General features: G+C 48.6%; 8 protein-coding genes across 8 annotated transcripts; 5 read left to right on the plus strand and 3 right to left on the minus strand.

Moving 5' to 3' along the window:
- Nucleotides 1-40: 40 nt before the first annotated feature.
- N7519_000018 (uncharacterized protein) lies at nucleotides 41-463 on the minus strand (the record flags this gene model as incomplete). Its single annotated transcript, XM_057286798.1, has 1 exon — nucleotides 41-463. One exon carries the CDS (start codon nucleotides 461-463, stop codon nucleotides 41-43), a length of 423 nt encoding a protein of 140 aa, XP_057152881.1.
- A 1,548-nt stretch (nucleotides 464-2,011) lies between these two features.
- N7519_000019 (uncharacterized protein) lies at nucleotides 2,012-7,375 on the plus strand (the record flags this gene model as incomplete). Its single annotated transcript, XM_057286799.1, has 1 exon — nucleotides 2,012-7,375. One exon carries the CDS (start codon nucleotides 2,012-2,014, stop codon nucleotides 7,373-7,375), a length of 5,364 nt encoding a protein of 1,787 aa, XP_057152882.1.
- Nucleotides 7,376-7,704: 329 nt separating this feature from the next.
- Nucleotides 7,705-8,160, plus strand: N7519_000020 (uncharacterized protein; the record flags this gene model as incomplete). Its single annotated transcript, XM_057286800.1, has 2 exons — nucleotides 7,705-7,714; nucleotides 7,736-8,160. 2 exons carry the CDS (start codon nucleotides 7,705-7,707, stop codon nucleotides 8,158-8,160), a joined length of 435 nt encoding a protein of 144 aa, XP_057152883.1.
- A 116-nt stretch (nucleotides 8,161-8,276) lies between these two features.
- Nucleotides 8,277-9,683, minus strand: N7519_000021 (uncharacterized protein; the record flags this gene model as incomplete). Its single annotated transcript, XM_057286801.1, has 2 exons — nucleotides 8,277-9,511; nucleotides 9,656-9,683. The coding sequence occupies 2 exons, from the start codon at nucleotides 9,681-9,683 to the stop codon at nucleotides 8,277-8,279; spliced, it is 1,263 nt and encodes a 420-aa protein (XP_057152884.1).
- A 941-nt stretch (nucleotides 9,684-10,624) lies between these two features.
- Nucleotides 10,625-12,052, minus strand: N7519_000022 (Monooxygenase FAD-binding; the record flags this gene model as incomplete). Its single annotated transcript, XM_057286802.1, has 2 exons — nucleotides 10,625-11,406; nucleotides 11,533-12,052. 2 exons carry the CDS (start codon nucleotides 12,050-12,052, stop codon nucleotides 10,625-10,627), a joined length of 1,302 nt encoding a protein of 433 aa, XP_057152885.1.
- A 972-nt stretch (nucleotides 12,053-13,024) lies between these two features.
- On the plus strand, nucleotides 13,025-13,414 carry N7519_000023 (Cytochrome P450; the record flags this gene model as incomplete). Its single annotated transcript, XM_057286803.1, has 1 exon — nucleotides 13,025-13,414. One exon carries the CDS (start codon nucleotides 13,025-13,027, stop codon nucleotides 13,412-13,414), a length of 390 nt encoding a protein of 129 aa, XP_057152886.1.
- A 36-nt stretch (nucleotides 13,415-13,450) lies between these two features.
- Nucleotides 13,451-14,555, plus strand: N7519_000024 (Cytochrome P450; the record flags this gene model as incomplete). Its single annotated transcript, XM_057286804.1, has 3 exons — nucleotides 13,451-14,041; nucleotides 14,148-14,282; nucleotides 14,358-14,555. 3 exons carry the CDS (start codon nucleotides 13,451-13,453, stop codon nucleotides 14,553-14,555), a joined length of 924 nt encoding a protein of 307 aa, XP_057152887.1.
- A 470-nt stretch (nucleotides 14,556-15,025) lies between these two features.
- N7519_000025 (serine/threonine-protein kinase) lies at nucleotides 15,026-16,486 on the plus strand (the record flags this gene model as incomplete). Its single annotated transcript, XM_057286805.1, has 5 exons — nucleotides 15,026-15,029; nucleotides 15,083-15,230; nucleotides 15,302-15,506; nucleotides 15,570-15,870; nucleotides 15,951-16,486. The coding sequence occupies 5 exons, from the start codon at nucleotides 15,026-15,028 to the stop codon at nucleotides 16,484-16,486; spliced, it is 1,194 nt and encodes a 397-aa protein (XP_057152888.1).
- Between the last annotated feature and the right edge of the window lie 58 nt (nucleotides 16,487-16,544).

Here is a 16,544-nt window from a genome sequence, read left to right on the forward strand (position 1 = left end):
TTGATATCAATAATTAAGAAATCGGGTTTCGGTCCGGAGCCTACGTTTGATCAACCTGCAAGGACAAAGCAAATGTTGTTTTGTACGACTCAAGCTCCATGATAGCAAAATCTACCTCCGACCGTGCCAGTGGCCATTTTAAGGCTCGAAGGCCCCATTTCCTCATCTGCTTTTGCGTCGTTTCCGGATTGATTCTCTCTTTCAAATTTGTAAGTGCTGAGGAGCATTTGGCGATATTGTCGATCAGGTCTTGCGTAGCAGTAAGTTTGTTGCCATCAGATCCACGGATCAGCTCATCGAGCGAGTGAAGGACTTGTGAAAGGGCGGCGACCTTCTCTTGGAAACGCTGAATATCCTGCTTCGCGCTCTTGACGTTATTGAGATATTTTCCACATATTTGTAAGATAACTCCGGTTAACTGGATAACTGCGATAACACTTGCTGCACCCGAAAGTGGATCCATGGTTAACAAGCCTTCCGCGGTATTAATGATATCAAATGTACAAAGTAAGATGTCGCGAAGGATGATAGACAAAAATGGAGCTTACGCCCCTCAAGGAGGGGTAGGCATCAAAGTGAGGCTAAGAGTAAAAGTGGACCCTGATTGGCGCTTGTCCGATCGTTTAAGCCACGCAACTACCACAAGGGGTCGTTCGTTTCTGTCCATGTGGAAACTCTTGCAACCATTGGCTGAGCCCGACACAACTGGGTTCGAAATGGCATCAATAGAATGTTACGAATAAGGGCCGCTTGGGAGAGTGAGAAGATCGGTCGGGGCCTGTGAGTGTGTATTGGGGTTGATGATTTGCAGAGACCCGCTATCAGCTTCCATAGAATTCCGTTGAATTCTCGTATTCATTCTATAATATACGAGCAATATATAATACCATGCTCAGGCGTTTTACGTATCCATCAATTTAATGCCGCCCGCTCAATGATTGATCTTGCGCTAATGCAGCCGATTTCGAGAACGACTATATCGCTCAGGGTTCAGATGTAAAACAGACCAGGTCAGAAGGGAGGCCTAGATGCATGGTGGGGAATTATTGCTGATCGAGGTATTCAGCCATCGACAGCAGCCGCCGATGGTAGAAACAACCTCAACAATGAGCCCACACAACATGAACGACCCGAGATTGTCATATCCAATCAATAAATCAGCAACAAATATTGCTGGTGGATTACTGCGGTACTGCATCCTCAATAGTCCAACGCATTTTTTGAGTGAATACGAATAACCCTTTGACTCGATATCTTCCGCAATTTGTTGCTGATCGTTCCAAGCATTACCGTAATGATAAACATCAAAAAAGTGATGCGCTAAGGCGATTCCATCATTGTTGCAGGCCCCTTCATATCCGTCACATTAGCCATTCCTGTACATATGGTTGCATTCGTTTTCTTGTTTTGAACATTAAAAAATAATTCTAGTCGGTTTACGTGACTTAACAAGCGCCAAGACATTTAGCAGCTACACCTAGCCTCTAGCGCAAATGATTTTAAATCGTTCTCAACCAGACAGGAGCAATGAACATTGACATTGGACGTCGTGCAATGTCAGTCTGGGCCATGAGCAGCAAGCTGAGATCAAGCAAAAAATATTCAAATCGACGCTATATCAGCTCTATCTGCTGGAGATTAAAGAGTGCAACTCCCTCCTTGCCAAAGTGTTGGATGCCTGAGGCATCACATGTATGATAGAACCCAGATAGTTTGCCTGCGCTCTCTCTCTCTCTTTCTCCTCTTCGTCCACTCCGAATACATACATTGTTTCTCATACTGATTTACCCTGTATCTGTCTTCCATGAGGTTATGAGCCTCTCTCTTGCTAGTTCGGACCACTAGCAACTCGTTTTTCTGAAGCTTTCACCCGGATCTCGTCGTCGATCCCGTCCCCGCAGGAACCCCACTTTTGTGCGTGAAAACTCTGCACGGACCCGGATCAGACCAATCAAGTCCAGGAATCCTTCGGCCCGCCGGCAAAAGCTCCGTTTAGCTTTACAATTCAACCATGGCTGACGTCGACACGGACAATGAGGGGGACACCAACCCTCACTCTCTCGATGCGACAGCTAACCCGTTGAACCCCACAAACCCCGCTTCGCAGAGGCAAACTGCGAATGCTTCTCAATCACGAAATGATCCAATCCCATCATTGAACAATCCGATCCGATTCACCGACATTGATGACGACGACAGTGATGATGAAGACAAGAAACCGTCTCACCAAGGACATGGTCTGCCTGAGATCGCGATGACGAAGATACAGAAGGTTAGGATGCTACAGCACAACGACACAGACCCTAGCGGATGGAAGCAGGCTTTGGCTTACCAGCTAATCCCCTACGCTTTGGAATGGTTGCTTGATAGCGAGATACCTCGTCCTTCAAAGTCGCACCCTTCGTATGAAAGATGGAAGTACTGGTCTCGTCTCGTCGCCAGTTGGATGTACAATCAGATCGATGTGACACTTCAGAACAAGCTCCGGAATTTGTCAAAGATGCCGAAGTACGCAGACAGCCTGTACGACGAACTCATGACGATGACGCAAGGAAGCGATCGGATCCAGACAGCTTTTCTGGAGATGCGCAAGTTCGACAAGATGAAGCGATCGGACTACAGCTCGGCAAGCGAGTACATCGAGGAGTACCAAAAGCAATACCATGTTCTTGCTAGATTCAAAGCAGAACCCCATCCAGTTCACGCATTGTCACAAGTCCTTGAGAATCTGGAACTCGAAATCAAGAAAGTACAGTTTATCAAGGAGGAAGTTGCAGGTCTTATACCCGAGAAACTGAGTCGTGACAAAGTGGAAGAATACTGGAGAGCTCTACAAGCCGCAGCTGACATGGAAGGTGTCACAAATGCAGCTCAGTCCGCAGGCAGAGGCCGCGGAGGTGGAAGAGGTGGTCGTGGAGGAAACCGAGGTGGCCAAGGTGGTCACAACACCGGTAACAACAACAACGACAGCACCCAATCCACCAAAGATGTCAATGCAGTCGACAATGACAGCAATGCCAACAGTGGCAGGAAGAAGAAGAAAGGACTTCGCAAGCAGCCTGCTGACGGCAAAGACATTCATGATTACGCGCGAGAAATGCGCAACGGCAAACAGAAGGACGACAACGAGATGTGCGCCTTCTGCGGTTTCGGACCACACCCAGCTAAAAGGTGCGCATACCTCAGCGACAACCCACCAGCTTCGTGGGAACCGTCAGGCAATCTGTGGGCCTATTCGAAACAAATCCAAAAAGCTCAGCGTCCGGAAGGCCAGAACAACATGGTCGTCGCCGCTGCAAGCTCTATCGACAGGACGAACGACTGGTTACTCGATACCGGATCCAGCAAGACGTTAACACATGATCTCGAGGATTTCCATACGTATCAGCTGGATCACCCTGACCTAGCCTATGCGTACAAAGACTACTCTGGAAAGAAGGTCATCACGCTTGGTCATGGAGAAATCATGGTGAGGGCTGCTCTGCCTGGCCCAGGTGGAAAGACGTACACATTCATGACAACTGGATACTACAGTCCTGGGGGACATGGAAAGCTCTTTGGAATGCAAAAGCTTCTGGAAGAGCAGGATATCTCCTATGACACACGCACTAAACACCTGACAAATAGCTCGGGAGACATTCTCGGCTACGCAGATACGTCAGATGGTGTACCATACCTTGTTAGTCCAAACGAGATTGATCCAGATTCAGATTCGGATAACGATGATCAAGACATTGGTTTTGTCAACAAGGTAACAGCTTACGAAGTGCACCGTCGTCTCGGTCATGCCGGAAAAGCTCGCATTGCTGCTACATTGGAGCATGCAGAGCAGCTGGATGAACACGAACAGTACGGTACAGAGCATTTTGACTGTGACGCCTGTTTTCGTGGCAAATCAAAGCAAAAGATATCTCGAGAACCACAGGCCAGAGTGCAAGACGCAGCATGGAAATTCCACGTCGACACCCAACCAATGAAGCCTACAGGGCCAAACGGAGAGAACTACTGGTTGCCAGTTGTTGACGATGCTACTCGTCTGATCGAGGGGATTATGCTAAAGACCAAGAGCGATGCTTTTCACAAGCTCACTGCTTTTTGTGAGAAGATGAAGCTGCTGACTGGCAGATACCCTGGTATCTGGAGAATGGACGGCGGCACAGAGTTCAAAGAGTTCATCAAATGGGGTGAGAAGCGAGGAATGACTTTTGAGATCACACCTCCATACACCGCAGAGCCGAATGGCACAGTGGAGCGTTTCGGTGGACACATCAACGACATACAACGCACGATGATTCTAGATGCAGACACGCCGGAAGAAATGTGGCCATACGCGACAGAGACTGCCATTTACATTTACAACAGACTGGTCAATCCGAAGACCAAGATCTCTCCACTGACACACTGGCGTCAAGAACTCGACATTCCAAACCCAGAGCCTTCACTGAAACATCTCAGACCATGGGGATCCACCGTATACGTGCACATTCCTAAGGCCAAGCGTGTACAAGCTAGGAAAGCTGCTCCTAGAGCCTGGAAGGGCATGCTTATGGGCTATGAGGGGGATGGTGGACATGTTTTCAAAGTATGGGATCCTACCGCGAGAAAGGTAGTGGTATCCCGAGATGTTGGTTTTCCTCAGCCTGGTGATGAAGACGGTATGGGACCAATACCGGTGCAGCCTACACCTGGTCCTAAGGATCCAGATGATGACAACGATGACGCTGTTGGATTCATGCCTATCTCGCTCAATCACGAAGATAAGGACTCGAAACCTAAGGAGATGCAACAACAGATTGTAAGGACACTACCCATGCAGACGCCTACGCAAAGGACTGTACAATTGCCTGTCACACCATCAACAATTCATCTTCCTACAATTCATGGGAGTGTCTCTACAATGCCGGAGACACCGCGTGGAAAACCGCAACAACAAAAGACCATTGCTCCGCCCCCGAAGCGACAGCACAAGCTTTTTCAAACTCGCCTTCCTACTGTGCAAGAGGAGCCTCTTATGACGGGAGCAAGGCTCACCGATGTCACGAATGCACCCTCTGGAAGCATACAAGAGGTAGCGAAGCAGGATGCACAGCAGATCTCTAACATGCAGCAGAGAAGAGCTGATTTCGGAAAGAGACTTCGAGCTTTAACAGATAACGTTTCTCGCATTGCAGAGAGTATGGATGACGTTCGCAAAGAAGCTCGCGACATTGAGGAAAGGACTATCTCTGAACAGAGCTCTGAGACAGCTAGATCAGACGATACAACGCCTTCTCCGGAGCAACGGAGAACAGGTTATCAATACCCCTTCTCGTCTCCAATTCAGCAAGCTGTTTCTCCACAGAATGAGACACAGCGCACTATCTCTACACAGCAAGCTAGTGTGTCACCGAGTCGTGAGATCACACAAGCTACAGAGGCAGTATCAAGCAGTGAAAACACACCGGTTACAGCGAGATCTGAGGTGTTACCAAGACATGAGATCATCTCAATTGAATCCTCGCCGGACCCTATCACCCGAGACCCAGCCACGCCGGCTCCTCCACCACCACGACGTTCAAGACGTGCGAACATCGGGATCGCCCCTGATCGCTATCACGATCCACAGCAGAAGCATCTCGCCGTCGAGTACGAGAAACGAGACCGTGACATTCAACGAGCTGCTATGAGAGCAAAAGCGAAGGAATCAGGCGGTAATAACATGACGGAGGGTGGAGGACAGGGGTCTGCGGGACCTGATGCAAGTGCAATGGCAGCGACAGACATCGTCGATATCAACGAGCCATTTCTTCATAATGGCAAGCCACTACATGCGAAGGACGTCGATCTACCTTCCACGTACAAACAGGCGCAGAAGAGCCCTTTCTGGCCTCAATGGGAAGATGCTATGCAAAAACAGCTTGATGATCTCGCAGCAAAGGGCACATGGAGTCTGATTCTCAAACCGCCAAAGGCTAAGATACTGCCGGGTCAATGGAGATTCACAGTCAAAACCAACACCAGAGATGAAGTCTACGGATTTAAAGCTCGCTGGGTTGTGTGCGGCAATTTCCAGGACAAGGACGACGGAGAAACATACGCCCCTGTCGTCGCTGAATGTATGATCAAAATCGTATTCACATTGATCGCGATCTACGGTCTGAAGTGGAGACAGGTTGATTTCACAGCTGCATATCTCAATGCATCGAGGGAAGATGCTAAGACAGTCTACATGAGACAGCCCACCGGATTTGAACACTCCGACGCCGAGGGTGACAAAAATCAATGGGTATGCACGCTGAATCAAGCTCTGTTCGGACTGAGAGACTCAGCATACTTGTGGAACGAGGAAATGGACAGCAAGCTTCGTCAGATTGGCTTCCATCCGCTCGACGATGACCCCTGTGTCTACGTGAAAGGCAAGGGCATGGATCTTACTATCATGATGATACACGTGGACGATTTCATTATCGCAGCGCCGTCAGATGACGACATTCAACAAGTTGTCAATAAGCTCCGTCAATATTATGATATGAAGGATCTTGGTGAGCCGAAGCAGTATCTGAACTGCGCGCTCGACAGAGACTACGAGAATCGGACAATCACTATGACACAGACAGCCTATGTGCAGAAGGTGCTTCGTACTGCCAATGTGTCTGGATGGAAAGATACACCGCTGCCCGCTGCATGGAGAGAAACACAAGCTGATGCTACAAATGTACTAGATGATGATGCTTTTGACCAGTACCAATCCATTGTTGGGATGTTGAACTGGCTGGCCGTCAAGACTAGACCAGATATCCGCTTTGCTGTGACAAGACTGCAACATAGGCTGGCAAAGCCTACATTCGCAGATTTCGAAGCAATGCTGCATGTCGTGAAGTATCTACGCCGACGTCCAGACATCGGGATCGTACTAGGACGTACCGATGAACTTCGCTTCTATGCACACACAGACGCCTCACATGCAGACTGGGATGATAGCAAATCCACCGAGGGAAGCATCTGGTATCTTGCTGGATCACCAGTGATGTGGTCTACTAAGAAACAGACGATCACTGCCAATTCGACAACGGTTGCTGAATGGTGTGCGCTGGATCAACCCTGCCGAGATGCGATGTGGTTAAACAAAGTCGCACAGTCGTTTATGCTACCCGAACATCGACCGATGGAGATTCACACAGATAACATCAACTCACAACTTCTTCTTTCAAAGAAGGGAGGCAAATCAGCAAATCGGTGGCTAACATTGAGATGGTTCTTCGTCAAAGACGCAGTTGCACAGGGCCATGTTGAGATCCTACGTGTTGATACGAAGAAAAATGCTGCAGACGGATTTACAAAAGCTCTAGGAAAAGACCAATTCGAGGCCTTTACTCGGCTAATTGGGATGACCTAAACATGCACTGACAAGATGAGTTTTTACTATGTATGCTGGAATTGGAGGTTTTGATAGAGGATGCCATGCAGGTTCTATGAGGGGGATGTTGGATGCCTGAGGCATCACATGTATGATAGAACCCAGATAGTTTGCCTGCGCTCTCTCTCTCTCTTTCTCCTCTTCGTCCACTCCGAATACATACATTGTTTCTCATACTGATTTACCCTGTATCTGTATTCCATGACAAAGCGTTCCATCTAGACCATGGGAAGGCAAGGCGTCTTCCAATTGAATTTGCCCGAAACACATGGGATGATGACATAGTCTCTTTCGTGAGGCACTCATTAATGTCGAAAGGTATGTAGCTATCTCACTCAGTATCATCTTCCTTTTTCGGACGGTATCTGATCGCTTATCTCAGACATTGGAAAGAACTTGGCATCCAAGGCGAATGTCCCTATCACTTCACGCAGGATGAACTACATAGCCACTCCGTTGATGCCGAGGGCTGGAATGAGGTCCAGGATTTCTTTAACAGTATAGATGATCTTGTGAAACGAGATGGATGGGCATATCCTGATACGTTCGACGCTGCCTTCAATTTCTTTTCAGAGCTTCGAGAACGCGGCCTGAAGAATATGACGGGCAAGGAAAAGAGAGCTTTTGACAAACAGACTCGTTGGGCCAGAAAACAGGGCGATTCCCGGGCCTACGGGACATCACAACACCAGCATAATAGGAGCATCTACCACGCTTCACGTTGTCCAACCTTTAATTTGACTCTGGAACAGAATTCAGACTAAAATCATCTCCAAAAAAAAAGAACATACTTATGCGTCATATTTCCAAGTTGCATACTGTACAAGCTGAGCGGAAAAGAAAAACGCCAATTCACCGCACCCATCGCCCACACCGTCGTCTACACCAAGTCGAGAACAGGCAATGCTTTTTTCACATTCTCAACCCAATCACGAAGATTTTCTACGAAACTCCGAGCAATTCCAGGTTTGATCCCTTTGCTGACGAAAAATTCCGGATTCTGATCCTTGTAGATGTGCTCAAGCTCAAAGCCATCAGACAGGGTTATATCGCACGCTTGTCGAAATGCAGCTTTGAGAGTTTCATCAGATACATTCGATGCAAGCCACTCACCATATTCTTTGACCGCCACGTCCTTGAGACCAGGAATCTTCAACGAACTCACGGGTTTTGGCCCAGCTGCCTCAACTGCTGAAGCCGTTGTCGCCACCCCAGGGGGGTGAACATTTATGTTGATCGGCGAATGCGACATTTGACTGCCAAGCATATTACCGCCTTTGCGCTTATTTTTTTCCTCCCTCTGCTGGTCTTCCATAAAGAGCTCATCTCGGATTTCATCTGGGACGTCCTTGTGCGTCTCCAGGACACCACCTTTCTCGGCATAGGTGACCAGACGTCTGAGTGTTTGCGTTCGGAGTCGATAATGCTTTTTTCCCTTTGGGTCTAGCCAGCAATAAGGGCCCAGGTGGCATGCGGCTGAGTCACATTTCATCAAATCATAAACACGGCGCCAAATAGATTGCTGTCCGCATGCATTTTCTTCAGCATCCAGCTGGGCATCGCGATCGCCAAGCATCCTCCTTGTGACGGAGGATTTCCCTCTCTTTCCACCATTTCGTCCGGTGGGTGGGGAATCGCAGTCTTCTATATAATTGAAACAGACTCTCAAACTCAAACTTTTTTCACGGCAGAAATGACTCGACCACATCCTGAGTTGTTTTTCAATAGGGGCCCAAACTATTTCAGTTTTGTTGAAGCGCTTGTTCAGATCACGCTGGGTACGGTCGCTGTTTGACACGATGATTGCCGTGTCATCGACCCTGACCCTTTTGTTACGGGAGACTTTCTCTTGGAGAACGGTGTGTAGCTTTTCTTCCAGGAATAACGTCCAGTAGGCGCCTGGAGCCAAAACAACATCTTCTTCCGTGTCTTTTACAATGGTTTTGTTGTTGAGGGTGACTCGCCATTCTTTTAAAATAGTGGATGCAGTTTGGAGGATCCTCGTCGTAGGCTTTCTCCGACTGCCATTCGGATTCCTGTAGGAGAGGTAGAGTACTGGGCCGAGGTTGGCTTGCGGAGCTGGGGTTATCGTCGAATGGGATGGACCGGGAAGGACTGCAGTTCGAAGATGTAGCAGATGGGCTTCGGAAGTATCCCGGGGTAGGGGGCGAATATTGTGAATCCTGTTCCCATGGTTCGTATTCTTGGGCCTGAGAGATGTAATCATCATGGTAGGGGCTGCCGTTCATATCTACGCACGATCAAAGCTCTGGAGGTCTGTCAGCATGAGTGGGCCGTGCCAGTTTTCGAAAGAAGTCCAATGACGAACGAAAGTTGAGATAGGGATCGAGTGCCATAGGGAACATAAACGAGAACCAGCTTAGCCTACCAAGGTTAGTGTTCTACGGGGTCTTTGTCATGTATGTTGATGTACATAGACGACAACAGCTACTGTATGTATGTAGAAAAGTTAAGAAAGCGAGTGGGCATGGATGAGACCAGATCGCCAGATCGCCGTTGCCATGGCAATTGACTTGCTAGAATGTTCCATGGACGAGTACGGTAATTAACAATGACTCATTTGACACATAATCTCAATACGTTATATACTACGATACAGCTAAACAGGGGTAAAAGTTGAGTTAGCCTTATATGGATTAGCGTGGTTTCGGGTACGGGCCGAGAAACAATGCGTTAGTGTCCACAGGGGAATCCGTTTTCGAAATCTACTGTATAGATGAAACCACATAGTGACAGAATTGCGGGCTACATAGTATATCCTGTAATTACCACGTTCAGTCAACTCTCTCACACGAGAAGTCATTTTATCGCACATATACAATATCCGAATAGAGCTCAAAGTTTTGTTAGCGCTCTTCTCATGCCGCGCTCAGTAGCTTACTTTCCTGATTTATTGGGAAACGGCACTATGGAGAGCCGCTGGTGAAGATTGCATACCAATCGGACGCTCACTGTAGAACGATGAGCTAGGGCAGCACATATGGGACATTTGCATGCTCACAATAGCTGAAAGGAACCAGCCCACAACAAGTGAAGCGGACTGTTTAAGTGGACGGTACTATGGGGTGAGATGCACTGTGACTTTATCCTTGATGGCACCGTGTAATAAGAGATAGTTGGAACACCGCTATGGGTTGTCAAGTATATATATTCCTTGCTAGGCTCACGCCCACTATTTGCAACGCAGCACAATCATAGGGAACCAGCTTAAAGTGGGATCGAGCCGGAAACCCGGGACTCAAATTCATCGGTTGCCTGCTGGAGCATGGCCTTGAAGTCATAGTAGACTAGCTTGTCCATAAACGCCTTGGTGTGCTCTTTGAATTTGTCAAAGTCCTTGCCTATCTCTCGGTCCAACCCTTTGACCTTTTGCCCTTGGCGGCGACTGCAGCGGACAAGCCACTGTGAACGTTCTCGCCGAACGGCGTCATACGCTTCGAACGCAGCTGTCAGGGCCCTAGCTTTGCTGACGGCAACACCATGGGTTTTGAGCTTTGTTGCCGCTTGCTCGAGAACAGTTGATAACACCAGCGCGTCCTCTACGCCCATGCCCGCGCCAGAGCCATAGTGTGGGGTGGAGCCGTGAGCAGCATCTCCAGCGAGAGTGATTCGGCCGTAGGCGTAGGTGGTTAGAGGGTGGTCAAATGTGTCGAACATGGCCCAGCGATTAAGCTCATCGGGCAGAAGCGCTACCAAGGATCGTACGGTAGGGCCAAAACCAGAATAGGCCTTTTGGATATCCTCCTTGCTCCCAAGAACGGTGTGTTTTTCGCCCTGGGGCCATTCTCCATCATCATGAACGAAGGCTGCCACGTTCAAGGATTTAAAATTGTCCACGGGATATGCCATGATGTGGGCGCCCTGGCCCATATACATCACCATGGTCTTGCAAAGATCGCCCATCACCGGAAGAGCTTTGTCCATGTCGACAAGACAGCGATAAGCACTTTCGTGGGCGTAATGCGGAATAGCGGCCGGATCGTCTTCCTCTCAGGACAAGTTGACGAACGCACGAGTTGATGCCGTCGCAACCGATGACTGTCTCGGCGAAGTGTTGAGTTAGCCTCTTTGGTTTGGTTTGTCACGGGGCGAGAGAAAAATGTAAGGGAGCATACCAGCGTCAGCCTCGGCGGTCGTGGCGTCGCAGAACTTGAGAAGGAGCTTCTCGTTCTCGCCAGTCTGCGCAATCGTGTCCAGGCGCTTTCCAAGCTTGATCTGGTTGGGTGGCAGTAGTTTAACCAGTTCATTCAGGAATTGCCCACGATGGGTTGTCCTGGCTATAGCCTCCCCATCAAGGCAGATTTCAACGTCAAACAGCCGATTTTCGGGCCTGGACCTTAGATCCTCCTGGGCGAGTCCATCAATCCACCGTACACTTCCTCCAGACCTGATTGAAACGTCATCCAGACTTTCAGCGACTTTAGGGTCTATGGCGGCCATACAACCCACTATGTTGGATGTGAAGCCCATGCCGGCCCCGATCTCTTTGAGCTCATGCGCTTGCTCATAGATCGTGACGGGGATGCCCCGCCTCACGAGTCCCAGGGCAACGTGGAGTCCAACAATACCGCCGCCGACGACGGCCACGTCGAAAGGTGCATGGTCACCATGGGCGTGTGGCAAACTGCTGGCCATATTCGCAAGGAGTTCGGTCGATGTCACTTGAGGGGCAGGGATAAAGTAAATTGATCAAAAGGATCAGTGAGGAATATGAGTGTGGAACGGCAACTTCAGTTACTGTCCCAACTACATCCAATACTTATAGAGGGAATGAGAAAGGGGTTCTTTAACTGTACCTGGCGTGTTTCTGATCACTTACAAGGGTATTGAATACACGGAGAACCGAGAGACCGATTGTCTCAGCTTCGAATGTCTCAAGTGTCCAGTTAAAAATTCCCATACGCACTAGGGCTCCATGATCCGACAAATATAGAACTGTCGGCTTTGCTCGATTCTTGTACTCCGAGTTATTCACAATACGGGTCTTCAGGCTTCCGTTCCGGATGGACCATTCCCAAAGAAGCACTGTTCTCATGAAGAATTAGCCAATTATAGTATACGTGTCTCCATTTTATGCAGAAACCTAGACAATTTTGACATTTTCTTAGAGACAATCGGTCTCTCGGCGTGGACTCTTCCGTTCTCCACATGTGCGGAGAAAGCCCTAAGGCTTATAGGCTTCTACATATAAAACCAACAGATGGGACAGGGAACGATCCTCTTCGGATCAGATTTCTTCGGGGTATCTAAGTACAGAACCTGCACATAGCAAACTTCCTTTTCCCTTTCTCTTTTCCTGTCAAGAGGTCCATTATGTTGGAAGACGTCATCCATTTAACCCTCCACAATCCCATCAGGACTGTCGCTGGGCTTCTCATAGGATTTTCAATTATCTTCTGGGCTGGGCCTCTTCTTTATGGCTTTCAGTTTTCTCTGCGAAAAGTTCCCGGGCCATTATTCGCTAGGTTCACGAATCTCTGGGAGTTTCGTTCTGTTTTTCGAGGACACTCTCATGAGGACTACATCCACTTACACAAGAAATACGGTCTGCAGTCCCAAACTTTCCTAATCACCATAAATAACCTTGGAACCTGGTGCTGATTGATGATGAGTGCAGGCCCGGTAGTGCGTGTTGGTCCAAAACGATACAGTATTATCCAGCCCCAAGCCGTCAAAACAATCTACGACATCAGTGGGAAATGCGCGAAATCCAGTTATTACGATGGACAAGGCAATGGTGATGATCTCTTCACGATGAGGGACAACATTGAGCACCGTGATCGACGCAGAAAAGTCGCGTCTCTATACTCTATGTCGGCTATGGTATCTTATGAAGATGCCATCGATAGGATGACGACACTGTGCATGAGAAAGCTGGATGAGTTTGCAAAAGAGAAGCGGCTCATTGCCATACCCAATTTCATGCAGTTCTATGCCTGGGATGTTATTGGCGAGATCACAGAATGTAACCCCCTGGAGCATGAAGGCCACGAGTAACAGCTAATATTGTGACAGTTCGACCAGAACTTCGGTATGATGGAGAACATGGGTGACACTCAAGGCGTCATCAGTGAGATTCACACCGCGAACAACAACATGGCTCGACTGGGTCTATTACCAGAGCTGCAAAAGCCATACCGAATACTTGAGAAGCTCATCTTTGGGGGCCATCCCATGGCCAAGGTGATCAACTATATCACGAGCCAGTGTCAAACGCACCGAGACTCAAACACTGGTGCCAAGATGAAATCCCAGTACGATACATTTCTACGGAAGATACTCGAACTAGAAGCTGCACACAAGGTCGAGATGAAGAATGTTTTTGACGCATGCGGATCTAATATTGGTGCGGGATCTGATACAACCGGTATCAGTCTCAGTGCGGCTATATACTATTTGTACCGGAATCCGGACAAGTTGGCGAAGCTCCGGGAGGAGATTGATACGATGACATCCAATGGGCTTATTTCCGATCCTGTGACATATAGTCAGGCAAAGGATATGCCATATCTCAATGCTGTCATTAAGGAAACGCTTCGGATACATCCTGCTGTTGGCACAATCTTGCCTAGGGTTGTGCCAAAGGGTGGGATGACCCTTGGGGGCTATTATTTCCTTGAAGGAGTGAGTCTTCCATACACCCGCTACTGTTGCATTTCTCGCGTTCTCTCTTTCCTTTCACACGGCGTTAAGTATCATTATCCTATTACTAATGTAATATACACTGCAGACACACGTTGGGACAAATGCCTGGCCACTTCATTACAGCGAGGCTGTTTACGGGCCGGATGCCGACCAATACCGACCAGAACGCTGGCTTGAGGACAAATCAGATCTTGAGTATAGGGATTCAATGATGTTTGCAGTAAGTTGTGCAGCTAATTGCCCTGACATTCCACATTTGGCATCTGGACAGTAAAGTGTTGACGCATAATATTAGTTCGGAGGCGGATCGAGAACCTGCATCGGCCGAAACATTACTTTGTTAGAGATGACCAAGTTCCTGCCTCAGATAGTACGCAAGATTGACTTCAAGTTCGAGGACAGAGAGAAGCCCTGGGACCTGTCTTGTTCGTTTCTGGTTTATCCTAGCTACAAGTGCTGGGTAGAGTTGCGGGACAACAAAGATCAGAAATAGAGCTACACTGAGAAGGAGGTCGTAACGCAATAGAATAGTGAGGCTTTTTCATGTCGGTTGGTTCGTTTGAAAAAACTTGTTGTATGATAGGAACTGAGGTGAACTAATACTACATGAGAGCTGGGTACCCAATCACAAAGCGCCTAGGCCATCATATCATGTCATACAATATACAATATATGTAGGGTATATCGTGTGTATGTGTCGGAAAAATACAATCCGTTTGGCTCCTTGGCCGAAATAGTAACCCCAGCCTCGGCATAGTAGGTGAGGACAAACTCCATCCCGCGAAGACATAGATTTTGCATGCCAGAAGCACTGATCTTCTCACTAGGACTTTCTCAGCTGATCTATGTTGTAGGCAGGTTCGGCCCCAAGTGATGCCTCAGGCAATTATTTATGCCTCACAGATCAGGCATCAAAGGATATTCCGCTATGCCAGTCTGAGACAACGCAGCTCCATCGCAGCCATGAGTACCTCGTCTCCTCCTACTCCGCCATCAAAGGCCTCAACAGATGATGAACAGAGATTCAAAACTATTACCTTACCCTGGATTACCGCCCCGGTGGTTATCATCCAGTCGCTCTTGGCGACGTTTTCAACTGCCAGTACAAGGTCATCCGGAAGCTTGGCGAGGGCTCCTACTCAACGGTTTGGCTCGCCCGGGACCTGAAGTAAGTTCATCTTCTACATTTCCTACCCGCGAGGCTATAGATTATCGTTATTCATTTCCTCTAAGAAACAGCGGATATGTCGCCCTAAAGATCCTTGTGTCGGCAATTTCGGGATCGACAACCGAGCTACGAATCTTACGCCACATCACCGAAGTCGCACTAGTAGAAGGAATTCGGTATATCACGCGACTGCTAGACAAATTCGAACACCGCGGGCCTAATGGCGTCCACAAGTGTCTGGTATTTGAGCCTATGGGTCCGAGTGTGAATACTATGGTTGAGGAGCTGCCGCAGTTCAAACCTCGCAGGCGAGAAATGAAGATCCGCTATCCGCTTTAGATGGCAAAGAGCATCCTTAAGCAATCCTTACAGGCTCTTGCATTTCTCCACGAAAATGGTATCGCCCATGGAGACTTCCAGCCGGGAAACATACTCTTCACTCTTAACAATATCGACTCGACGCCAGAGGACTTGCTCCAGCAAGAGGAAGACGCGCAAGGCCGGTCGATCTCGCCCCCTATACAGAGGCTAGACGGTAAACAAGACAAATGGGCCCCTCGATATCTTTGTGTTGCGCAGCCACTAGTGCCGTTTACCTGCAACGCCGAAGGATTCAAGGTCAAATTATCCGACATGGGCGGTGGCCAGTCCCTCCCGTTTCGATTATCTGTTCCTTCTTCTTAACGAATAGCTATACTTATACCTGGCTGACCTGAATAGCATATTTCTTTACCGATCCACCAGATAAGCCCGTCACTCCAGTCGGTCTCCGAGCTCCCGAGTTGATTCTTACCGGAGCTGTTAACAATACTCTTGATGTCTGGAGTTTCGGTTGCATAGTCTTTGAGCTTATCACCGGACAACCGCTCTTTTGTATACCATACTCCGAGATGGAAGATGACGATCATCTTCTCTCCCTCACCGCCCAGCTCGGCGCCCTGCCTAACGAGCTCTTTAAGCATTGGACGACGTCGTCGCTCTACTTTACGCCCGAGAGGAAGCTGTTCAATTGTCAGCTTGGAGGAGTCGCTCCGGGGCAGGAACCCCTTATGCTGGAGCAGGCATCCATGGAAGAGTCATTCGATCGGGCAGGCCCGGATCTTGATGAGGAGGAAGCTCACAAAGTGAAGGCGCTTATTCGATGGATTTTGCACTATGATCCCGCGAAGAGACCTTCACCTGCGGAAATCTTATCTGATCCGTGGTTCTGCGAGATTGACGTTGAGACCGGCTCGTCCAAGGTAAATGTAGTCTAGTATCTTGTGTGGTCGTTGAGCCACCCGGAGAGAAACTCCACGATCGACCAGACAGTGA

This window comes from Penicillium mononematosum, assembly GCF_028829835.1.
Source record: "Penicillium mononematosum strain IBT 11891 chromosome Unknown utg000001l:1.0-4488741.0:1.0-4491989.0, whole genome shotgun sequence".
Taxonomy (NCBI): domain Eukaryota; kingdom Fungi; phylum Ascomycota; class Eurotiomycetes; order Eurotiales; family Aspergillaceae; genus Penicillium; species Penicillium mononematosum.